This window comes from Ixodes scapularis, unplaced genomic scaffold (assembly GCF_016920785.2).
Source record: "Ixodes scapularis isolate PalLabHiFi unplaced genomic scaffold, ASM1692078v2 PGA_scaffold11__112_contigs__length_91849675, whole genome shotgun sequence".
In the NCBI taxonomy this organism is placed as follows: domain Eukaryota; kingdom Metazoa; phylum Arthropoda; class Arachnida; order Ixodida; family Ixodidae; genus Ixodes; species Ixodes scapularis.
In genome coordinates, this window is record NW_024609837.1 from 42,868,807 (window position 1) to 42,890,066 (window position 21,260).

The 21,260-nt window shown below is 44.1% G+C and overlaps 1 protein-coding gene across 1 annotated transcript in view; it reads right to left on the reverse strand.

The window, feature by feature from the left end:
* Positions 1-2,402: 2,402 nt before the first annotated feature.
* The window catches only part of LOC8032417, a 33,989-nt gene continuing 15,131 nt past the window's right edge, over positions 2,403-21,260 (reverse strand). The window contains exons 4-8 of the mRNA XM_002409866.4: positions 19,533-19,672; positions 17,111-17,252; positions 15,557-15,645; positions 13,712-13,821; positions 2,403-12,270 (exon numbers count right to left, since the gene is read on the reverse strand). Of these exons, the coding sequence (XP_002409910.1) occupies positions 12,157-12,270; positions 13,712-13,821; positions 15,557-15,645; positions 17,111-17,252; positions 19,533-19,672 (595 nt within the window). The 3' untranslated portion in view covers positions 2,403-12,156. The remainder of the gene's footprint in view (positions 12,271-13,711; positions 13,822-15,556; positions 15,646-17,110; positions 17,253-19,532; positions 19,673-21,260) is intronic.

The window sequence follows — 21,260 nt, forward strand, 5'->3', positions numbered from 1 at the left end:
TTTTTTCGACAAATTGTTTTTTGATATGCTGTTATCACTTTTGAACCGTTTTTACGCAGAATATGTAGTGATAATGATGGATGCATGGATGGATGGATGAATACGACTGAGCCCCTTTCGATCGGGTGGCGTCTATCGCCACCTAGCCAAAAAAGGTGGCGGAGGACATCCTACCACTGCACCCCTCTAGGATAAGTTTAGAACTAACCCGTGGGGACAACATCAATTATTTGTGTTTTTTGACATAAAACTGTCGACGTAGCCAAACGCTGCGTCAGCGTGCAGCTGGGGCTCGTGTTCAACCACAGTGAAGCATCGATTGAAGAGAAGCCCCAGCCGAAAGCAGACGCAGTGCTAGTGTCCGATTTGTGCCCAGCGCTCGATTGAGGAAGATGACGTTAGAATCCAGTCCACAAACTTGGAGTCAAAAGTAAAGGTAAACCAGAGTATTCTACTAAAAAACTTAGAATAGAATACTTTAGAGCAGAAAATGTGATACCTTCTTAAAGTTTTGAAGGTTACAATTCGTGCAATTTTGATTCAGTCAAAAAAAATAACTTGTCATTTTTTGTTTAACAATTTTTTTCTTAATGTAGATTTTTATGACATGAAATTATCATTTAGGCGAGAATAATACCTTTTTAGAAAAATTTAAATGAACTCATTAAGGTTAGCTCACTGCTAAACCTCAATCAGTTTTAATTCAACTTTTTTCATTGTGCCTTTGAACAGATAGAGGTGCATAACTAAGCAAGACTTGACATTAAACAATATTCCTATAGTGCTGCCCAGCAACACCTAACCACGGAGTTTTCACATCAGCATTCACCAAGTTCTTTCTTTTTGAATGCCAGACGTGAGCATGTGCACCATCCCGCTCTGGAGGGATGCTTTTTTCCCCTAAGCTTGCGATTGCACTGCGACGAAGCGGGATACCCAGGATCGGAACTCCAGACTTCATGTGTCGCTTCTCTATAGTGTACCAGTGGGCGCTGAGAAGCGCACTGAACGGAGCTCGCATTGAGGCGAAACGAGGTACGCAGGATCAAAGTTCCAGTCCACGGGTGCCGCTTCTCCGCAGGGCACCGGTGCACGGTGAGAAGCGCACTCTACGGAGCTATACTCCGCAACAACTTTTCTTGGCAATGCAGGGGAAAGTACAGGCACGCGTTCCCTCTCCTTTTTTGAGCGCCGAATAAAGCTGTGCGCGGGCTCTCCTCCTCTCCCCGGAAATGCCAAAAAAAAGTTGTCACCGAGCACAACTAACCCGCTCAAACAGACCACAAACAATTCGGTGAAATTTGGCAGGATGTAGCAGGGTAAGCACTTTGGCGCAGTAGATCACCTAATTGGGTTTGCTGTGTCCATGCTGCCCTACTTTGGAACGCATCCAAATCTGAGGGGTCTACATTAGAAAACAATTCGAAAGTGTCCAAGGTGGGTGCCTTAAAGGATGCTGAGCCAAAATTTGGATTTCGCAAAATAAGGCCGCAGAAGCATTGAATGGGACGCTACAAACTCCACACATCACTCATACATCGATATCTCAAACGAACGGCCATATTTCAGGAAAAGAAGGGCGCGATCAAGCGAGGAATGTGATGTCACAATTCTCCTGGATTAGTTGAGAATGAGGGGAAACGGCCTTGCTTCTCTCTTGCTCGCTTCGGTTCACCTGCTCGAGGGGACGAAGTAAAGAGGAGAGGGAATGAGAATTGTGACGTCACATGTCTCGTCGGCCTCATCTGCCGTGTTCAATCGTGTACTTTTATTCCGAAAATACGGTCATCCGTTAGATATATCGCTGTACGAGTGATGTTTTTTTGGATTTTGCAGCGTCCCGCCTATCGCTCCAGCCTTTTGCGTGCTCCAAATCCCAGTTCAGTATTTCTTCGAGGTGTACAGGCAGTCTTCGCATCAAGCCAACAGCAAAGAAAAGGTACGTCACAAAAGCAAGTACGCACGTAAAAAAAAAAAAAAAAAATCAAGAGGGTAAGTATACACAAACAAAAATAACTCCAATGCAATATCATGTCATAGTATCTCAATTTTGTTGAGTCAAGGGTACCTACAATGTTCTAAGGAAGACAGTTCCTATCAAAATAAAAAAAAAAAAAAGTAAAGGTTTTTGCCTTTGGGCGCCTTACATTGAGGTTATGGTCCGAACAAAAAAGGAGGTGGTCTGACAGAACGATGTGGGACCAACAGCACGAGAAAGAGTGCCCTCCATTTCGAGCCCTTAGCTTCATCTGGCGGTACAGTGCCTCTTTGTGTCAGTGTTGGCACTTTTACCTGTAATCGCTTGGTGTAACAGAGTAGCCATTTCAGAACACTGGGCACCCTAGTGCGAGGGACTAGAGCTGCTCCGCACCAAAGCAACTATGAAAGGAGCATGCAGAGAATTTCGAGAGTGAATCTTCTTTATTTATCCGCAACCATAAAAACAAATGTTAAACAACAAAACAACTTAAGATATACCTTACACTTGCTTCTGACGAAATTGTGCGTCCCGTCTCTTCTAAATAGACATGTGGTTATGGTACAGTGTTAGCTGAGGTTCCCCGGGGAAGTCGTACAGGAGTGCTTTCTTCAATCGGTCATTCCCTGTGTTCCGCGGGCCAAACTTTGCACAACATCCCTGCCGCCAAGGTGACCAATTGCAACGTTCGAGTACACAGACAGACTGGCTGCCCTAAGGGTTACAGGTTGCTAGTACGATCGTGAGCATGCAGACTTCTTGGTCCCTTCGTTTTACAGATGTTGCAGATGAGAGGAACCCCTAAGGGTACTTCTTTTCGGATTTATAAGGTAAAGGTGCATTAAACAGATTCAGTTTTGTAGAAACAGCAAAAACCTCAGTCTACACTTCACTGTAGGTGTGTTTCGCCTGATAGCGCCGCACTCAGCTCGTGGGATGAAATTTAAATGGTTTCACAGGCATTTTAAATGACATTTATGTGGAAGGATTTTGGGCAAGCAGCAAATCAGCTCGCCGTGCCTGACTCGGCGAATGCCACTCAGCATGCGCTGGCTTGGTGGTTCTCCACAGGCATCCACTATAAAAGCCATCTAAAATGCCCATGAGACAGGGAAATGAAACGGCCCAATCTACAAAAAAAATTTCTGTGTGCATATCAACTGCCTACAGAGAAGGCATGCAATCCAAAATTAATATCTTAGGTGGACTTGCTTAACCTCTGCTTTGAAAATGCGTGCAAAAAAAAAAAAAAATACTTCCTTCTCGCACCTCGCTCAACAGTTTTTTGCTCTTTGTTTGTGTCAGTCCATGCCTATCAAGAAAGAGACCGTGTCTATTTTGGGATTGCATTTTCTACATAAAAAAGGGTATGCAGATCAACAGTTTCTACCAGCTAGCTTCTTTCAAACTCTGCACATCAAGTTTCTGTTCAATTCAAAGGGAGTCAGAATCACATTCAGTGCACCTTTACCAACAGTCATTTATTAAAGAGTGTTTGCGAAGTAAAAAAGAGGGATCTAATCAGTCATGTCAACAATATTAGTTTTTACTGCTCTCTTTCAAAAGTGCCAGGAAGATCCAAGGCTGCAAACCTTCAAGATATGGTACCCAAGACATGCAGTATTACTAAATTATGGCGGATGCACACTCACTTAAGGGGGTTGTAAAACTGCACATGGAAAGGTTACGACGTCGGCACCTGGGCCAACAGTTAGGCCGATCAGCGCTAATCAATCAAATTGTTGACTCAAAAATTGATGTCTAGCTTTTCTGTGCATACTCTTACGACCCCCCCGATATTGTGGCTCGACCTCACGTAAACTACAACCAAATCACCCTTTTTATTTCACCGTGAAAAGTGAACATGTTTTATTTATTAAAATTAAACACTGGGAATAGTACTGGCTTCCGGACAAGGATTTACAATTAAAAGGTGTGAATGTTTTAACCGTGTGTCGTAAAAAAGCGACATAAGCGTGCATGCTAGTTCCGTCTTGCTTCTCATTGAAGGTTTGCAGCATACGGGCCGCGCAGAGTCAAACATGCCATCATCTTTCGAGTTTGAAGACCCACGTAATTAAAATGATGCGAAGAGATGGCAAACAGGAACTCCAACAGCCCGGCAAAAAAAGGTGCAAAGAATGGGCTTAGCTCTTTGAATCTTTTTCTGTTAGACTTTAGTTGCCCCTCTTGGAGTGACTAAGGTGCAACGGATCTAAAAACTTAGCCAAGGTTTTCTCCCTACTGGACATGTGCTTTGGCGAGTTTAAAGAGAAATATATTTGTTGGGGTTCTTTATAAAGGCTTGGGTCAAAGAATGGATTTAAAACCAGAATAAAAAATATGTCCAGTAACAACAAATCGATGAAATTTCTATTTGCATCATTCTGCTTTTGAAGAACATTGTCTGTACGAAGGCTGACAAATACTACATGTTTTATGAGAGGATTACAACAGTTTGACAGACACCCATAGTAAGTGTCACAGATGGCACTTCAAATCAAGCAATTCAAACAATACTTTTAAGCATTCAAGCCTTTCGGGTAAAACACCCCTCTGAGGGCGGAAAACGTTTGGGCCCTCGCCCACAGATCAACAGAGTGAATGCAACCTTATGTCGATGCTTCTCAACTGAAGCGTGCCAGACTGTCGTACGTAAAACGAGGTAATAAGAATTCCTGTATTGGGAAGCCATCGAGGCATAATCTGCATCAAAAGTAACCCGAAGTCCCGAATTACAGGTCCAAAAAATTTGCTCGTGATCATTGGAGCAAGGTAAGCCTTTGAGAATTACCATTCAACAGAAAGAAAACAAAGACACACTAGAGAAGAATAGTCTGTCAACTGCATGAACACTGTAATCAGGTGACGGAATATCCCCGAGCAACACTCCAGAAGCGAAAACAAACTTTGACGGAAAGCCCGTGGGGACACACAAACTTCCCGCAGAACTTTTTGCATGCGACATAAGAGTGTCACCCAACCACAGCAGTCAAGAGAAGAGAAGGCACGTCGAGACATACTTGAATACCGAAAACCCGCGTATGAACAGAGTGACCGCACAAGTCCAAGACTACCCAAGACCACCGGGCAAGCCAGTGTGCCCATATAATCTCCAGAAGGAAAAGTACAGTCTGGTTTCCCTTTGAAATGCAAAGCTTTAACAGTAATAAACGTCTGAGAGGTCATCGCGACTCCACTGAGAGGCCTGACCGTAAAAGTCTGATAAAAGAGTGTTTCGACGAATCGACAAACAAGTGCAGGTTCTCTCAAAACATGAGCAATGTGACCATTCAAACTCTTTATCAGAGCTGCCGGATGCCTAACAACAGTGGGGCGTGGAAACTCGTTTTACACTATGTATCACAATCAGGACCTTTTCACATCGACACAGGCTTCTGCCTCAACACACTTCATCTCAAGCAAAAAGTAAGTTTGATGCATAGCTCATACACCGCACGAAGTAGCTACGCTTTTACAAGATTCAAATGTCAGAGAAAGAAAGTCATGTTTCTTGCATTTTGAAATGTGCAAAAACAAGAAATAACTGGTCTTAAATGTACCTACATACGAATATCTCAATCCGCCACAAAAAGGAAGAAATTAGTGACAACCACCATGTAAGGATGCCAACTTCTTTACTTGCAGTTTTTGAGGGAAAAACTTGTATACCTTCCACAGACTTTCACATAGAACCGTGGTTTCGGAAGTCTTTATGATCCTCTTTAAATTCTAACTAGTGACACAACTATAACATTCCTTATATGTTGTACTATTCATAGCTTTACACTATTCACTGAAATTTCTTACTACATATACTGTAGGCTGATGTTCCCTAGCCTTTGCTGTTGAAACTTTCTGCCAATTACAAATCTGGCTCCAAATCTGGACTAACAAGTTTCATTACATTACCTTACTTAGGAACCTCCAAAAGCCAAGTAATATATAATCTGTACCAACACGGCCCTCGATCCACTTGTTAAGCGAATTCCCATTTGTAAGTTATGCACATAAGCCTGCTTTCCCCATTTGCAAAAGTGAAACGTCCCACTGTTATTAGGTTGCTTGAGATCACAAAGATACACAACAATCAACTTTTCCTTGAGTATAATCTAAACGAAAACAAGTTTACAAAAACTATACTAAAGGGCTTTGGAACTTTCTCTGTAATAAATAAATATGCTTCATTCTCTTGCCTCATTGCTCGACCATGTAAAAAGTGCCCTTAATAAAACAGACATGTATGAGAACGCCTACCAACACCTAAGGAAGGTTTTGTGTTCTTTCTTTTACACTCCGAGATTGATCTGAAAATGTACGCAAAAAACTTTCTTTTTTTTATAATTGAATAATCTGATTCTGAACCATTTCGCAGTAGCGTCCAGAAAATATGACCACAGGATTTTATTAATAAGGCACAAAAATTGCCTGCTAACACAGCAATAACAGTTATGATGTCACAACACATCTTCAGATTTTGACTGTGCGATCACCATGCAAATGCTTACAGACTGCTGGGCAAAGCAGCATCAGAAGTACCATTCAGCCATAGAGGAAGATTTTTGATATCATAACCATTTTCTAAAACAGGATGCCAGATACTGTGACATCAAAAGGCAATTTTTCTGCCTTATTCTTGCAATTTTCTGCACTGGAAGTCTCTAGGAGCTTTGGCGAAACGTTTTACGTAAGCAATGTGCGATTTTTGACAAATCAAGTTCTCTCTTTGAAAAGCAACAATAACAAAAGAGAAAAGAGCCAACGATCAGATCATTCACAAGATTTGGCAGCCTGGAACTGCCAGTTTTGACGGGCATCAGCACCGGCACACTAAATGCCCGCAGGTACGCTGAACAAAATTTTTTCCGTCACTCGAAACGATTAAAATCTTAAGGCACAGACTTCCTAGATTTCATTTTCTTCGAAAAACACGGACAACAACTTTTGTGACAGCATGCTATTACAGACTCACTTTGAGAAAGAGAGAAAAAGTAGCGCGACGCATTCACGCAAAAAGCATGCCGTAATGGCGAGACATTCAAGATGCAAAAACTTCAACCTCGAAGGAGCTTATCGCCAGCATGCATAATGGGGACAGTTCACAATACCTACCGAAACTACAGTAACTGCTCTACAAGTCGATGTGGGGTTGTTAGTCGAACCCCGTGAGATCCAGCCACCAGTATAAAAAAGAAGATACTATACATTTCCCGTCTGTCAGCAAAAATTTAACATGAATCCTCCATGCAAAGTCAACCTCAACTCGTGAAACGAACACTACCGTACGGAACCATTAGTGATCCCAAATGATGCATGCTATTAAAAGACATTGCTACTGCAAGTCATACAGTTCGCACTAGATGCCATAACAATGCGTTTCGTTTGTAAAATAAAAACCAGTGCAGGTAAGCAAAAATGGTATTGCAACGCAGTCCGAAAATCGTTTCACGGCTCGTTCAAACCCAGACTACAACAAGATGAAAGTCAGATCTAATGCTCGATGAAGCTCAGCACACAAAGCAACTGTACTGTTCAATACGTTATTTTCCATGTGTTAAACAAAAACGTTTAGAGTTCAATTGGTAAACTGATGCACACTCCTTAGATTGCATGACACTAAGAGCCAACAAAGCATTTGAAATGTCTTTAAACCTTAAACAAGGTTCAAAGTTTGTTGAACTTTTGGGCTTCCCAAGTTCGAAATTCGTTGAATCAGTCAGTTAAAAAGATTCGAAGGTCCAAAGTTAGAATTCCCCGACTTCACAAATTCCAGGACGTCTGAGCTCTTCAAGCCTCGTGGTACGAAAAAGCTGTGCCATCGACACCACTCTCCTTGTCAAACAAGTTTGTGCGAGTACTAACCTTATTCATGCAGATCAACCTGTACAAACTTTAACTGCCTCGATATTGAGAATAGGTACTGTAAGAGACTAGTGACACCTTTGAACTACCACCTACAACCATTATAGATGCTTTGCAATAGTCCCCTCAATAAGATCTACCAAACGCCCAAGAAACGGGCGACAGAATCGCTACACTTCTGTGTGAGCCAGCTCAGTTACTTTCACATCTGGGGCAAATTCGCATAATGTTGTGCAATTCGTGTCCTTAGTGCATGTGCGCAGATGCTGAGAACTACTATGTGACGTGGGAGCTTCCATCTCCACCATTCGATCGATATGCCCATGCCAGAAGCATTCCAGACAACAATGAGACGGGCCATGCAACAGATGAACAAACAAATATTGAGCGCATTCAAGTTCAAACCGGACTCAAAGTGGAAAGAACGCTCGAAATGATATCACAGATTGCGACCTAACGCCCTCCGGTGTTGAGCAACGGCGGGCATTGGATAACAGCATAGGAGGGTTGCACTTTTCAGATTAGATGGCCGCCATTTTCGTTCTCTGCAGCCCACTTGGACCACAGGTAAGACTGCAGTGCCTTATTTTTCTGGCATTGCTACAAAGCCTTTTGTAGAGCAAAGCCTTTTGTAGAACAAAGCCTTTTGTGGAACAAAACATGATGCTATCCGTGTTCCCAGCAGAGACCAAACATTTCGTCAAACACCATTTGGTCAGAGCAGTTTCACTGAATGCCGTTTCATCAACGCTCTCATCAAACGACGTTTCATGCAATACCATTTTTCAAACATTGTTTTATTTAACATTACTTTATCTAATGCCTCTAAAATGCTACTGACACATTGCCCACTGTAATATCTGCCTTCTGCATGAAAACTGACAAAAAAAGGCTGTGCAAGGTTTTCTGGGGGCAATTGCTCATCATTGTTACATGGCCATCACTCGAGTTAAGTGGCTTACTCGAAAGAGAAAACCCAACACAACCGAAATATTGTATCCCTGTTTTGAATACCTGAATCTCAAACTAAAAAAGTTAATTACATTACAATTTTCTAGAAAACAGACACTTAGCAGCTGTAATAGCCACAAACCAGCTTTATCTACATAACAATGGTCACATGTGACATTTTCAATACCTGCTGATTACAAAGCTTGCTTATTTATATTAGAGAAGTATAATACCAAAAAATGTAATCAAAGAACTGAGTTAGCATAGTGTGCCCCTACTAAGTGTATCTGAGGCCAAAGGTACCCTTTGCTGCATTTAGTTCTGGCAGTCCAGGCCAAAGCCAACAAAAATAACCTTCGAGTCTGGAGAAGATTTAGAAGGCCACCTTCACTGACTATATTCAAAATTTGATAGGTATGAGCTAATGTGCCATACAAACAACACTAGAACTTAAAACAATAATCAGGCTTTTTTTCTTTTTTTAAACAGCCATAACTTAATGAAACGCGTTAGATGAAACGGTGTTCAATGAAATGTCCAGGAGCCTTTACCAGCAGACGAGCACATGGCATCATAGAAGCCTTTTTAGAACCTACTTTCAAAACCAGTTACAGCAAATTTTTCTGGTAACACCACCCAAGTTAGCACTACTAATACCAGTGCTGGTTTCTTACAAGAGGATTGGTCTTCAAACTTTTCAGCCTCAAAGGTGCCTAAATCACGAAATATGAATGGGGTGCAGTTTATCAGCCTTCCGTTGTCAGCACAACCTTCCTACGCCAGAACAAACGATATCACCTCAATAAAATTAATGTCTCCCTGCGATCACGAAAGGAGGTGCACTAGTACTAGTACTTTGAAACGTTAGTCCTGCCCCTGAAACGAGAAGTGCTCCGTGGAAGTGTAGTACAGGTTCTAGCTGTAAGGGAAGACTGTCTCCTATATGCAAGTTAACACTAGCAAAGTCTACTGTACACTCGCCCCTATGTACACGGACCGGGGAAAACGATACTCAGTCGCAAACAAGACGGCGTCGAAAGCAAGCTCTCGTGAAAAGAGGTAGAGCAAAAGGAATCACAAAGCTGCAACAAACCCCTTTCCGCACTTTGAAGGCGAACCGAAGTATAGGTAAAAAAGAAAGTGGCGCAGGAACAAACGTTGACCCAAGGAGATAGCCAGACAGCGATTTTGCAGCTTAGGGATGGTTCACACTTTTACGTTTGACTGTGCTCAAACACCTTCCAGCCACTTAAGACTACCGCAAGATCCCGAGAAATGGCCCACATAAAATTGAAAGCAAATCTAGCGAAAATAAGGAGTGAGCTAACTTTCAGTGTGCGGTCAAAAAAAAAAGTTAAAAAATGCTAGTTTTAGATTTTGCGACCTGCGAAACTTGAGGTAGCGGCGAGGGGCGATGAACTGAAGACAACCACACTTCCTAGTTGGCAATGTTCGCTCATCTCCCGCCGTGACTAAGTTACACCATATCTACCGAGGTTACCATTGGCCAGGGCCCTGCAATTACTAGAAGTGGGCTATCTTTCAGTCTTATTGAAAAGATAGCAAATCATGCCAAAAATAGGGATGGGTTATCTTTTGGGGGTGGGGCATTTCCACAGATATTATGGTAGAAAACAAAACCGGAGCGCTGCGCCACCTATCACACAGCCCTGAAAACTTTTTGATCTGCGTGTAACTCGATTATAATAATATACGCGCAGGTTAGACGTTTTCCATGGCTACCTAATTAATAGACAGCGTCAGGGCGCCATCGTGTCGAGCGGTTACGAAAGAATGCAATGCACTCGAGCACAGTCAAACACAGATGTGCAAACCAGCCTTTAGCGTTGCCGAACCTTGCCACTGCGAAGTCAATTTATAAAAGAGAAAGAAGTCTTTACTAGGCCTTTATGCGTAGTGTGGAAGCATCTTGTGCCTCTATCAACCCACAACTTTGCTTTGCTATGTTGACACTCCGTCTACAAAGTGGCCAAAAAACTTGCGACGAAAAAAGGTAAAAAACAAAAAAACACCTATTGGTTTCCCACTCGTATGGATGTCGTCACAAGTTGAAAACAGTCTCTGTTGGGCCTACGACACCTGGCATTGCCTAATTTGTGCCGTGAAGATTTACCCCGCTGAGGCAGTCGCGGAAGATGCTCCTCGGGAAAACGGGTCAACACAGCTACGCCCTAAAACACACTGAGACTAGTCAATGCCTCGACAAACCCGTCACGACGAGCACAAACTGCGCGAAGAACACAATTAAAAATACTTTGCGGCCGCAGGTTATCACAAGAAACACAACTACACAATCTCCCTCGCGGAGAGCACCGAAAAACAACACTACGTCGAGATAAAAAATAGGGCGAGTCTTTCTGCGTCCCGCTGCAAAAAAGAGGAAACCGTCTGAACACATCTCTTCAAATTGATCACATAGTGAAAGTTGTTCAAAGTATAATGGAATGGTAAAGTGAGCGAACGTTCTCGTGGGCTGGAACGAACGTGGCCTGCGTCTTTGAGCTACCACTAGGTGCAGCTATGTCTCTCCCTAAGGACCAAGCAGCATTTCGGAAGGACTTCACCACAAACCTCATAACCAAATCAAAATCGGACAAGATCCAAAAGAAACCCCGAGCATTTTCCCTGTGATCGCATGATATACTTCAAATCGATGCAAAGAGATATCTTGCCAAAGCAACAATGTAAATGATGAAGTATCACTACTAAACCCATACCTCCATTAAAAAAAAAGAAACATAATTAAATGATTGCTCCTCGTAAACATTATGCCAGTTCTTATTCAGAGCTGCCTTTTCCGCTGCGTCACGACATCACAATGAAAATAAATAATGACACAAAAATAGATATCACAATAAAATGAATGTAGTAAAACAAGGGTTGTAAAGACCTTTTCCTGTCACAATGACTATGAGGATCAGTCCACACAAATGCAAGGACGAAAACATGCTAAGCGCATGACTTCAATGCGACCTAAAATATGACTGCTCAAAGAAAGTCAACATAGCCTCATGGGAACCAGGCAGCGAAAACCCCATATCACTGGCGCCCAAAGTAGGGGTCGACACCAAGACCCTAAAAATAGGAGTATAACAAATAAAAATGACAGCCGCTTCTCACGCATGACCTGTTCTCGTCTCCTTGCATCTGAATGAATTTTGCTCAACCAAGCGGACATTACAAATGAAAATGCATCCACCCACAGAGCAAACAGGAACCTTGACTAGAACCTATTACACCGAGTTCATCTTTTGAGCAGAGTTTAAAAATCACACCAGGAGAAGACGAAAATCGAGGAAGAGGGACCTAACGCACATCACCTCCTCCTCGGCACTCTCATGAGGCTATGAGAAGACAAGGAAGCAGACGGCCATCATGACACCGATCCCGATGCAGACTATCACGAAAATGGCGAAGACCAGACAGCCCAGACGACACGTCGGCTTTTGTTTCCCCGCCTGAGAAAGGACAGATAGAGAAAGGGACCTGGGTTAACTGGGAGGGTTAGGTGAGCTGGAAAAAAATAACTACCGTAAAGTTCCGAGAGAAGGCCCGCCCCCAAGAGATCGCCCAACCCCTTTTTTCTGGCTAAATATCTGTAACATAAAAATCCCGAAACATCACCCATTCCCCGATATCCGTCGGATGTCACGCAATGTCCGACGGGAATCGCATCAACTGCGCAATTTGCTGTACCGGCACGTCTGACAAGCGAGTTTATAGCGGGTTCCCGCGTTTTTGTCCGCGATCTGCACAATCGGTATCGGCTCCCGTAACATGCGAGATGTTCCCACGTGTATGTTGCACTGTGAGATGCGAATCTGCTGCGTCCACAATCTGGGGTATCCGTTCCCGTAAAATAAAGTTTTTAGAAGATTCCCGCGTTTTTGTCCGCAATCTGCGTGTGCGATCTCCATTCTACGCGAGTTGGTCCCGCGTGTATATTGCATCGTGAAATACAATTCTGCTGCGTTCGCGATCTGCGGCAATTGTTCCCGCCTTTTTGTCCGCTATCTGCGCGCAGAATATCGGTTCCCGTGACAGCAAGTTTGTAGCGGGTTCCCGCGTGTTTATAGCACCATAAAACTTGCATCTGCTGCGTCCGCGATTTCCGGCATTCATTCCCGTGAGATGCGAGTTCTCGGCGGATTTCCGCAGGTCCTGACACAGGAGTTCGTAGCAAATTTCCGCGTGTTTATCGCATCGTAAAACGCGAATTTCCGGTGTTCGCGATTTGCGGTATCAGTTACCGCGTCACGTGGTTTATAGCCGGTTTTTGATAAAGTTTTGCTGTGGCGTTCCCAAAGATAGCCCACTCCATGTTTTTCACCATTTTTCTCTTCATTTTGGGTGGATGTTCTTTTGGAACTTTACGGTAGACAAGTAATACACCCCTTTACAAGTCATTATATCCACTCTCCAGAGGCAAATCTAGCACCCTAATGGTAGTAGGATGCAGCGTCTTCAAACCTGCGAATCTCGACGTCTCCAAGCTCTTTCTGTCAGCCGATACCGTCCTGTAAGTGCCCCCAAAAACAGCAGACAGCCATGTCTGCTACCGCTATGCAAGCGCATAGGCAACCCCGGAAAAGGCCCAATAGACAAAGTATCGTATTTTCTGGCATATAAATCTCACCCTCTATAAATGACCGTTTTCACAACAAAGTTTTTAGAACCTTTGTATAAGTTGCACTTATATAATATTTGTACAATCAGCACGGTGTAACTGCATCGATAAGCCCGCATATGCGACTTGTGATTGCAATACATGCGTAAACTGGAGCCAGTTTCAATACTGACAGAAAAATTGCTAAAAGAAATGAATATACGCCGAGAAATAAGGCAATTTTCTTGTCGAAATTCCATAGGTCCCTGAAATCTTACTCTCTGCCAACTCACCACGCTCTCCTCCGAGTTGACAGTAGAAATGGGATTGAGGAGCCTCAGATTGCTAGGTGGTGCCACCTCTGTTGTGGGACGGGGGCTGTCGTTGGCCAACCTCGTCTCGTCTGCAAGCATTGGCGGCTTCGTCAGACAAACGCTAAATGCCCCAGTTTTGCAACACATTAACTGGACTCTAATGTAGAGGAGAGTGCTTGTCCACACATACCCCACAGGGCTAACTCAGTGCTATAAACACGACGCTTACATCGTGCTACATTATCAACGTTCATATTAAACCCTAACCATCAAAACTGCCCAGAGCTTTTCCCACCCTCATCTAGTGTGTTCATTGGAACGAAGCTACAGAGCTTGAAGTGATTGAGAAGTACCAAGCCATCTGAGGCAGATCTTCAATAATAAAAATAATAGAATCAAACAGTTTTTATGAGGCGAAACACCGAAAACAATTAAAACGGATATTTATTTCATTTTTGTAGACTGCAAAACAAACCGTGCGATTTCCAAAGTCTCCGAAGTCACGTTCCAACGCACCTGCCCTTCGTTTCGGTTTGACCTCCGTTTTCCCAGAAAACATACGACCCCGTAGGGAAACCCGAATCGAGTAGTGTGTAGACACCGCGACCTAGCGCTTTGCACAAAAATGTTTACCAGTTTTGCATGATGCAGCAGAGCAAGAGAAGTACAGATTGAATGATGCACAGAAATACAGCTGGTTCGTTTGTGACAACACATTTAAAGTCACCGACTGGTTAAAGGGGTTATGACATGAAAATTAACCATATGGATTATTCTTGAAATGGAATGCTCATTGGCTACTTAGTATATACACTAAGTTACGCGATTTTTGGAGCTCTGGTAATTGCAATATTCAATTTACAAATTTTTATCGTTTTCATCTGCCGACCAGGCAACACTGCCCAAGTTAGTCACACCATGGCGTCCATAAACCACGTGACCATGAACGCTCTTTCATTCTAGGCGCCCCCATGATCGCCCAAGCTCTCCTCGCCGCGGTACGATCAAAACCGCTCACGCAACTCGGCAACCCAAGCGTTATTCTCGCTCTCGCCCCCTGCCCGTTGACCTTCCACCCTGCATGCGCCTGTGAAATATTCCCGGACGACAGTGACCACGGCGTGTTCGTCCGTAACTCGTCGTCACTGGAGCTGGTCGCCAGCGGTTCGCAGTCAAAATGCACAGCTTCCAACAGCTCTTAGCAATCACTCTCATCGCTGCTGCGATCGATGTCGAACCCTTTGACAAGGCGAGCGATGCCGTAGACGTAATCGTAACGGACCGCATGCTCGAAACGTGGAAGGTAAACGAGGAAGCTGAGGCTCGAGACACCAAGAGAGCCAAGTCTGTGAGTGCGTGCAACGAGACACCGCGCTGGAGGCTGCCTACGTAGCAAGCCTCTAGCTCCGCTCGGACCCGCCCCTCCGAGGGGCCCGCATACAAATTGATTTATCCACAAAACTATCGCGCCATTTTCATTACAAATTTAGCAGGATTATAAGAATATAAAATGGTTTCTAGCAGTATAGTTATCTCATATTTTATTTTTGGCATGTCATAACCCCTTTAAGAATGGCAAGGTGTCTCTTCTCGATGCCCGGTCCCCAGCACGTGCAGATTGCCTTCCGCCGTGCTTTAGCTGCGCGTGCACACTAAAGGCCCACGAGATGTTGAAGCGCTATCGAAGACTTGCACTGTAGGTGGGACACCTGAAGGACCTGCCTGTAATTCTTATCCTGTCAGCAACTACGGCCAATGTAGACTACCATGACCGAATGATTTCGGAACGCTACCACAGTAAGAAAGCACAGGAAAAGAGCACACCTTGGTTTAGGATGACGTAGTCGACTATGGATCCCAGAACGGAGTCCGTGTGGAGCGAGTTGATGAACACTGTCGTGTCCATCGTGAGCCTGCGGAAAAGAAACACCACGTCTGTTCCAAAGCAACATTATGCAAGGTTGTTGCCGCGACAATGGGGCCTGAGCTTGCCTGCCCATTCTGCAGTGATTTACCTGCCGGTAATCTCTTAAAATTGTCTCAGACTGGTCAATTTAAGCTAGAACGCAAAGATGCTCGGCATGTAATTGAAAGTGTACCAGGGCTTCCTGACAGATGCTGCCAGTGTGGCAGTTTGTTCTCCCATCGCAAGCGTTTACAAGAGAGTGCAACACATTCAAGCACTCAATCTCAAATGTGCGCCCCTGCTTCGGGTAGTATAGACCTTTGCAAAAACAGCTCGCTGGCCGCCGCCATTTTGCGACTCGAGCAACTCCTATCAGCCAAAAATTTCTGCAACCCGCCTGAGCTGTGGAAACCCGGTCAGTGCGACTCCCCACCTGCATTGTGTGTTCGAAGTTCGCCGGCTTTCCTTGAAAGTGTTTACTCCATTTGCCTGTTCAGGATGCTTGAGTGTTTTTGTAATCTTCCACTGTGAGAACCAAGGAATACCAGGGCTTGTAGCCTGCTCGACCTTCGCAGGAAACGAAGAGAGCGAACGTCAAGCAGCCCGCAACGCGGGCCGTTCGACGTTCTTCGAGGATTATTTCCGTTGAGATAATCTCCGAAAAGCCTTCCCGGCTACGTTCCCTTGGCGAAAAGTGGCTGATAGGGTCCGGGGTATGGGAACTGAATCGACACATTCATTCATTTGCTTTAGTGCTGTGTAAAAAAACATCACTCTTCAAAACGTACCCCAAGACAAGCCGGATTCCGTCCAATCGTCGTGAAGTGACTATCGTCGACACTGTATATTGGATATGCTGTGTTATTTGAGACCTTTTTAAATCCTGTTCGGATAACACGGCACCGTAGGGTACGTACAATATATGTTGTTCGATTGATGAGACTCGTTGAATTTCATATAGTGAGGGGGCAATACCCATGCAGTTTGGCTATCCTCTGATGTGGTCAAATATATTAGGTAGTTAAGATCTTTGTAGTTTGACATGGCTGAGTGTAAGGTGCCGTTAAAAAGATCCGCATAAAATGAAACAAACATCCCAGCTGCATTTGTTCTGTTGCGCACGGACTCGCCGAAAATAGCTTTCATTTGTTTCTTTCTGTTCCCAAAAATAGTTCAACGCTTTCTTAAAAACTTCCGAGAAATTCTCTTCGCCATAAAACCCTAAACAAAAAATAAAGCGAGGCGAATTTGCTGCCACCAGCGTTCGAAATTGCTCCTACGCAGGCTTCCACAGCCGACTGACGAGAAAACCCACAGCTCAGCGCAGTCGGGCAACACTGACGTACACTCTCAAAACCAGGGACGCGCGCTGGAAATCGCTTCAATTTAAGACTGCCGCTGGAAAGGTCTATAGGTAAGCAAACTACTACTGTTGCGAGCTAACGTTGTGAGGATCAGTGCCTGTCACTCACTTCTCTAACTGCTTCCAGCTCTCGCGTTCCTGTCGAAACTGTTCCGCTGTGGAGAGCAGCAGTGACTCGCAGACGGCGCTGAACATTTGCTCCATGCCGCCCGTTGTTCCCGTGTGCACGAACTGGGGCTTTATCGAGCCATCTGCACAAAAATCGTCACAGATGACTTAAAAGGCATTACAAAAAGGCCTTAAAAAAAGGCATGACCGTAAAGGCAGTTACCAAAAACGCACTAGCAAAAAAAGAAGAAATCACCAAAAACATAATTACCAGAGAGGCATCATCAGAAGTAATTACCCAAATGGCATTACCAAACAGGTAACTAAAAAAAAGCATTACCAGAAGGTAATTGCCAGAAAGGCATTATCAAAAATGCAATTACCAAAAAAGCATTACCAAAAGGCTTTAGGTAATTACCAAGAAGTCATTACCAAAAAGGCATGACCAAAGAGGCAACAACCAAAGAAGCATTATGTACAAGGTATACCAAAAGGCATTATCAAAACGTTCATTACCAAGAAAGCATTACCAAAAAGGGCCCTTTGGAATGGTTGAATGAGCATAACCATGACCCAGAAAGTTGACCTTGCTAACTCAAATTATGTGGTCGGTTTAAAAAAACACTGACACCCCCCCCCCCCCCCCCCAAATTATTTTTTTTTATTTTTTGGCGGACAAAACTGCTCAAAACTGAAACTGGACTGGGGAGGAAGAAGAAGTATAGAGGAGGAGAGAGTTGGCGGAAGTCACGTGGCTGTGCAACTTTTTTTTTTATTTCAATCAACGTATTTGCAGCATTTTAGAAGCCACAAAAAATGGATATCATATTTCTTTTCTATTTTTAATATTGAGTGTGTGCCTTTGATGACCCACGACTTTGACTACATTTGGTGGTTTTGTCTAAACCAGAGAAAACGGCAGGTAACTACGGAGAAGAGAGTGAGCGCGACTCAAACCGGCCAGTTCTCAATCGGCGGTTTTCGGGTGGAAAGAAAACGAATTTCGAGCCGTAAATTGTTTTCTGGGTAGTTGGGCTCTCATATGTCATGTACAAATAAAAACCTTGGCAAGCAAAAATACCCTGTCAGCGTCCCTTTAAAAAGCCTCTCATACATTTCATCTACGCTGTTCCATGGACCGACTGTCCGTTCAAGCATTGTCCAGAACTTTATTTTTACGCTTGTACAAGAAAGAGTTGCAAAATTGGAGAAACGAATGGTTGCCCAAGGTTGCTCCTAAATTGTTGGCACAACATTGCACCAACAACATTGCGGTGTTGGGCAGATTCTATGGGAAAGACAATCCCCATGAGCACCTGTGGGCCTGGCTTTGTGGACTTCCACAATTAAGTTCAACCATCCATCTCATTTTCCCCCCGTGGAGAGGGGGAGAAATCAAACATCACTGCGACGTTGGTTGTTTGGCTCGCTTGTTGCCCTGCGACCATCGTCGACCCACAAGTGTCGCCCTCCTGTGCACCCTCACAGGGTTGGGCTGATGTAGGGCCCTGCGGTGTCCTCTCTTCCCATTAGCTTCCCCTGAACCGTTCTGTTGGCTGCGGCTCCAATTTTTCTTCATTCCCATTACCTACTGGCTTTTTATGAAACTCCACTTGATCCTGGGATCCTATTCATTCATTTTAGTCTTGTCTTTAGGTCTGCGGTGCCTTCAAGGCAGGAGCAGACTAGGGGACCCTTCTTTTTCTGTCTTTTTATATTTTCCCGCCCTCAAGACATGTCCATCTTGTTTCCCAGTGCATAATTTATGTACTAATAAAAATTCAATGAAACAGCCTCACATTCACACAGGCATGTTTTTGCACTTGTTTCCGTTTTCCTGCTTTTGTGAGGTGCCAATCACTGTGAACTACCCGTCTCCTATGCCACTTCTTTTCGTTGTAACTCTGACATACACCTCCCCCTAACACAATGCCCCTGAACGGGGCCTTTAGACCGACAGTGAACTCCCCCAAAATAATGTACTTTTTTATGTTTTATGTGCCTGGATGGGACACGTGTGTCACAAAACCAACCTTCCCCGAAAGAAACAAAATTTTTAGTGCAATGCTTGTGAGACGAGGCTCTTTTGAGCCATTCCGAAACATGATTACATTTCCGGGTAAGCCTCCCGCAATGTAAGTATGTTTCAGAAGCAGTTCAAACTCAAAACATGTCTCACAACATACAATATTGCACTAATTACCTTTTTGTTCTTGGGGGTGGGGGGCAAGTATTTTGTAAATATGCTTCCTACCCAAACATTTAAAAAAAAAAAAAAATCGATTTTTTTTTTTTTTTTTAAGGGTGCATTGAATGAATGAGTAAATGAATGAAAAATATTTAATGAATAAATGAGAAAGTGAATGAATGATCGAATGAACTCAAGCTTCAGCTACTTTACGAGGCCTCAACAGCCGCCTCACCCTGGCTGGGATGGAGGGGGAAGAGCTGGAACAGGTGGGACGTCTGGAGCAGGTCTGTGACCAGGGAGTGCAGGCAGGCCAAGTAGATCCGAAAGGACTTCCCCAGCTCCACCACGTCCGGCTGCGACAGCAGCTCCATGCTAAAACCAAGACGGAGTCATAACCGGCGATCGTAACAGAGTGAACAGTCTATGGCACGGGTTCCCAAACTTTTTGTCCTCAAGAAACTTCCGTCTGCCGAGATTGATAGTCGAGGAGCCCCTCCCGGTTTCGGTGGTGACACAATAAAGCAGTGAAAAAGCCTACAGATGATGCAATAAAGCAATACAAAAGAATACAAATGATGTCACTGAGCAGTTCAAAAGCCTACAGATGATGTTGTAAAGCAGTACAAAAGCCTACAGATGATGTAATCAAGCAGTACAAAAGTCTGCAGATGATGCAATAGAGCTGTACAAAAGCTCAGGGCTTCCCCAGAGGTACCCTCATGGGTTTTTCAAGCTCCAAAAGTTTCTCGACCGTTCCTTATACTTAAAACAGGGTTTATATGCGCTATTTTAGCAGGAGTGCGTCACTCACTAATATAAAAAACTATGAGGATGTGTAGAAAAATAACAGCAAATCGATAGTATTTCACAAAAAAGAACCACTGCAGGCATTTTAAATTCCGGCACAGGAAAGGTGCGTTATTGGAGAAAGTGTTGACATTGCCCAATGGGTGGTTTGGCCTGTTTAATGCACTCTAAGCTGTTTGCGCTCTTGAGCAGCAGCGTGCAGTCATTGGGATTTTGGGATAAAAAAATCTGATACCTCATGATATTTTTAAAAAAAACTGGAAACAACGACACAATGTTTGCTGCGATTGACGGTGGAAGCTGCTGCATTGTGAAAAGGCACGTTGAAGGAGATTTTTCTTCAGCCAGTGTGGTGTACAATGTTTTCAATGGGTTCTTCGCTTTTAGTGGATTCGATGTAGGAGACGTGTGTGAGGAAACGTGTGCTTTGGTAAGACGATTGTGCAAAATGTTGCACGAGGTGCTTTTTCCTTGGCTGAAAAGCTCTTACAGATTGGGAGCGCCCGTGACCGTGCCTGCGACGGAAGAAGCGAAAGTATGTACACGAGTTCTGTAGAGGTGCACAGAGCACATGAGAATGGAAGCTGGGCAGTGGCACTGGGAAAGCAAAGGAGCGTGTCCTAACAGCACGACCATGTGGGTTTTTCGTGAAAGCAGCAGCAGGAGAGGGGGGCGAAGGGAGAGCGTTTTTCTCATGATCATGTGGGTTTTTGGAACAGTGGCAGCCTAGAGGAGGGAAAGGGGAAAGGAGAGAGAAAGAGCCTTCAGGGTGTCTAGAAAATTATTAGCTTCAAATTCCGTGACTTTTCCAGATTTTCCCTGACAATTTCAGGTGAAATTCCCCGACCACTGTAGAGGTGAATAAATATACAAGACCATTACAACACAAAGCATTGAGCACTGTGAGGATCATTTTGCACGGGTTTAATCCAACCTGCATATTCTGAAAAATTCGGGTTCGTCCAGTCCGAATTAAACGAGCACTTTCTTGCCGCCGACATCATCAGTGAAGAGGAAACTTCTGCAAACACGATGAAAACACAGCACTCAACCACACACGTCAATAACCGAACGGCAGCATGGCTGCCAGATGCACACTTTCAGATACTTTCGGCTTAAGGTTTAAATTGGATTGGTGTCTGCAGCTTTCCCA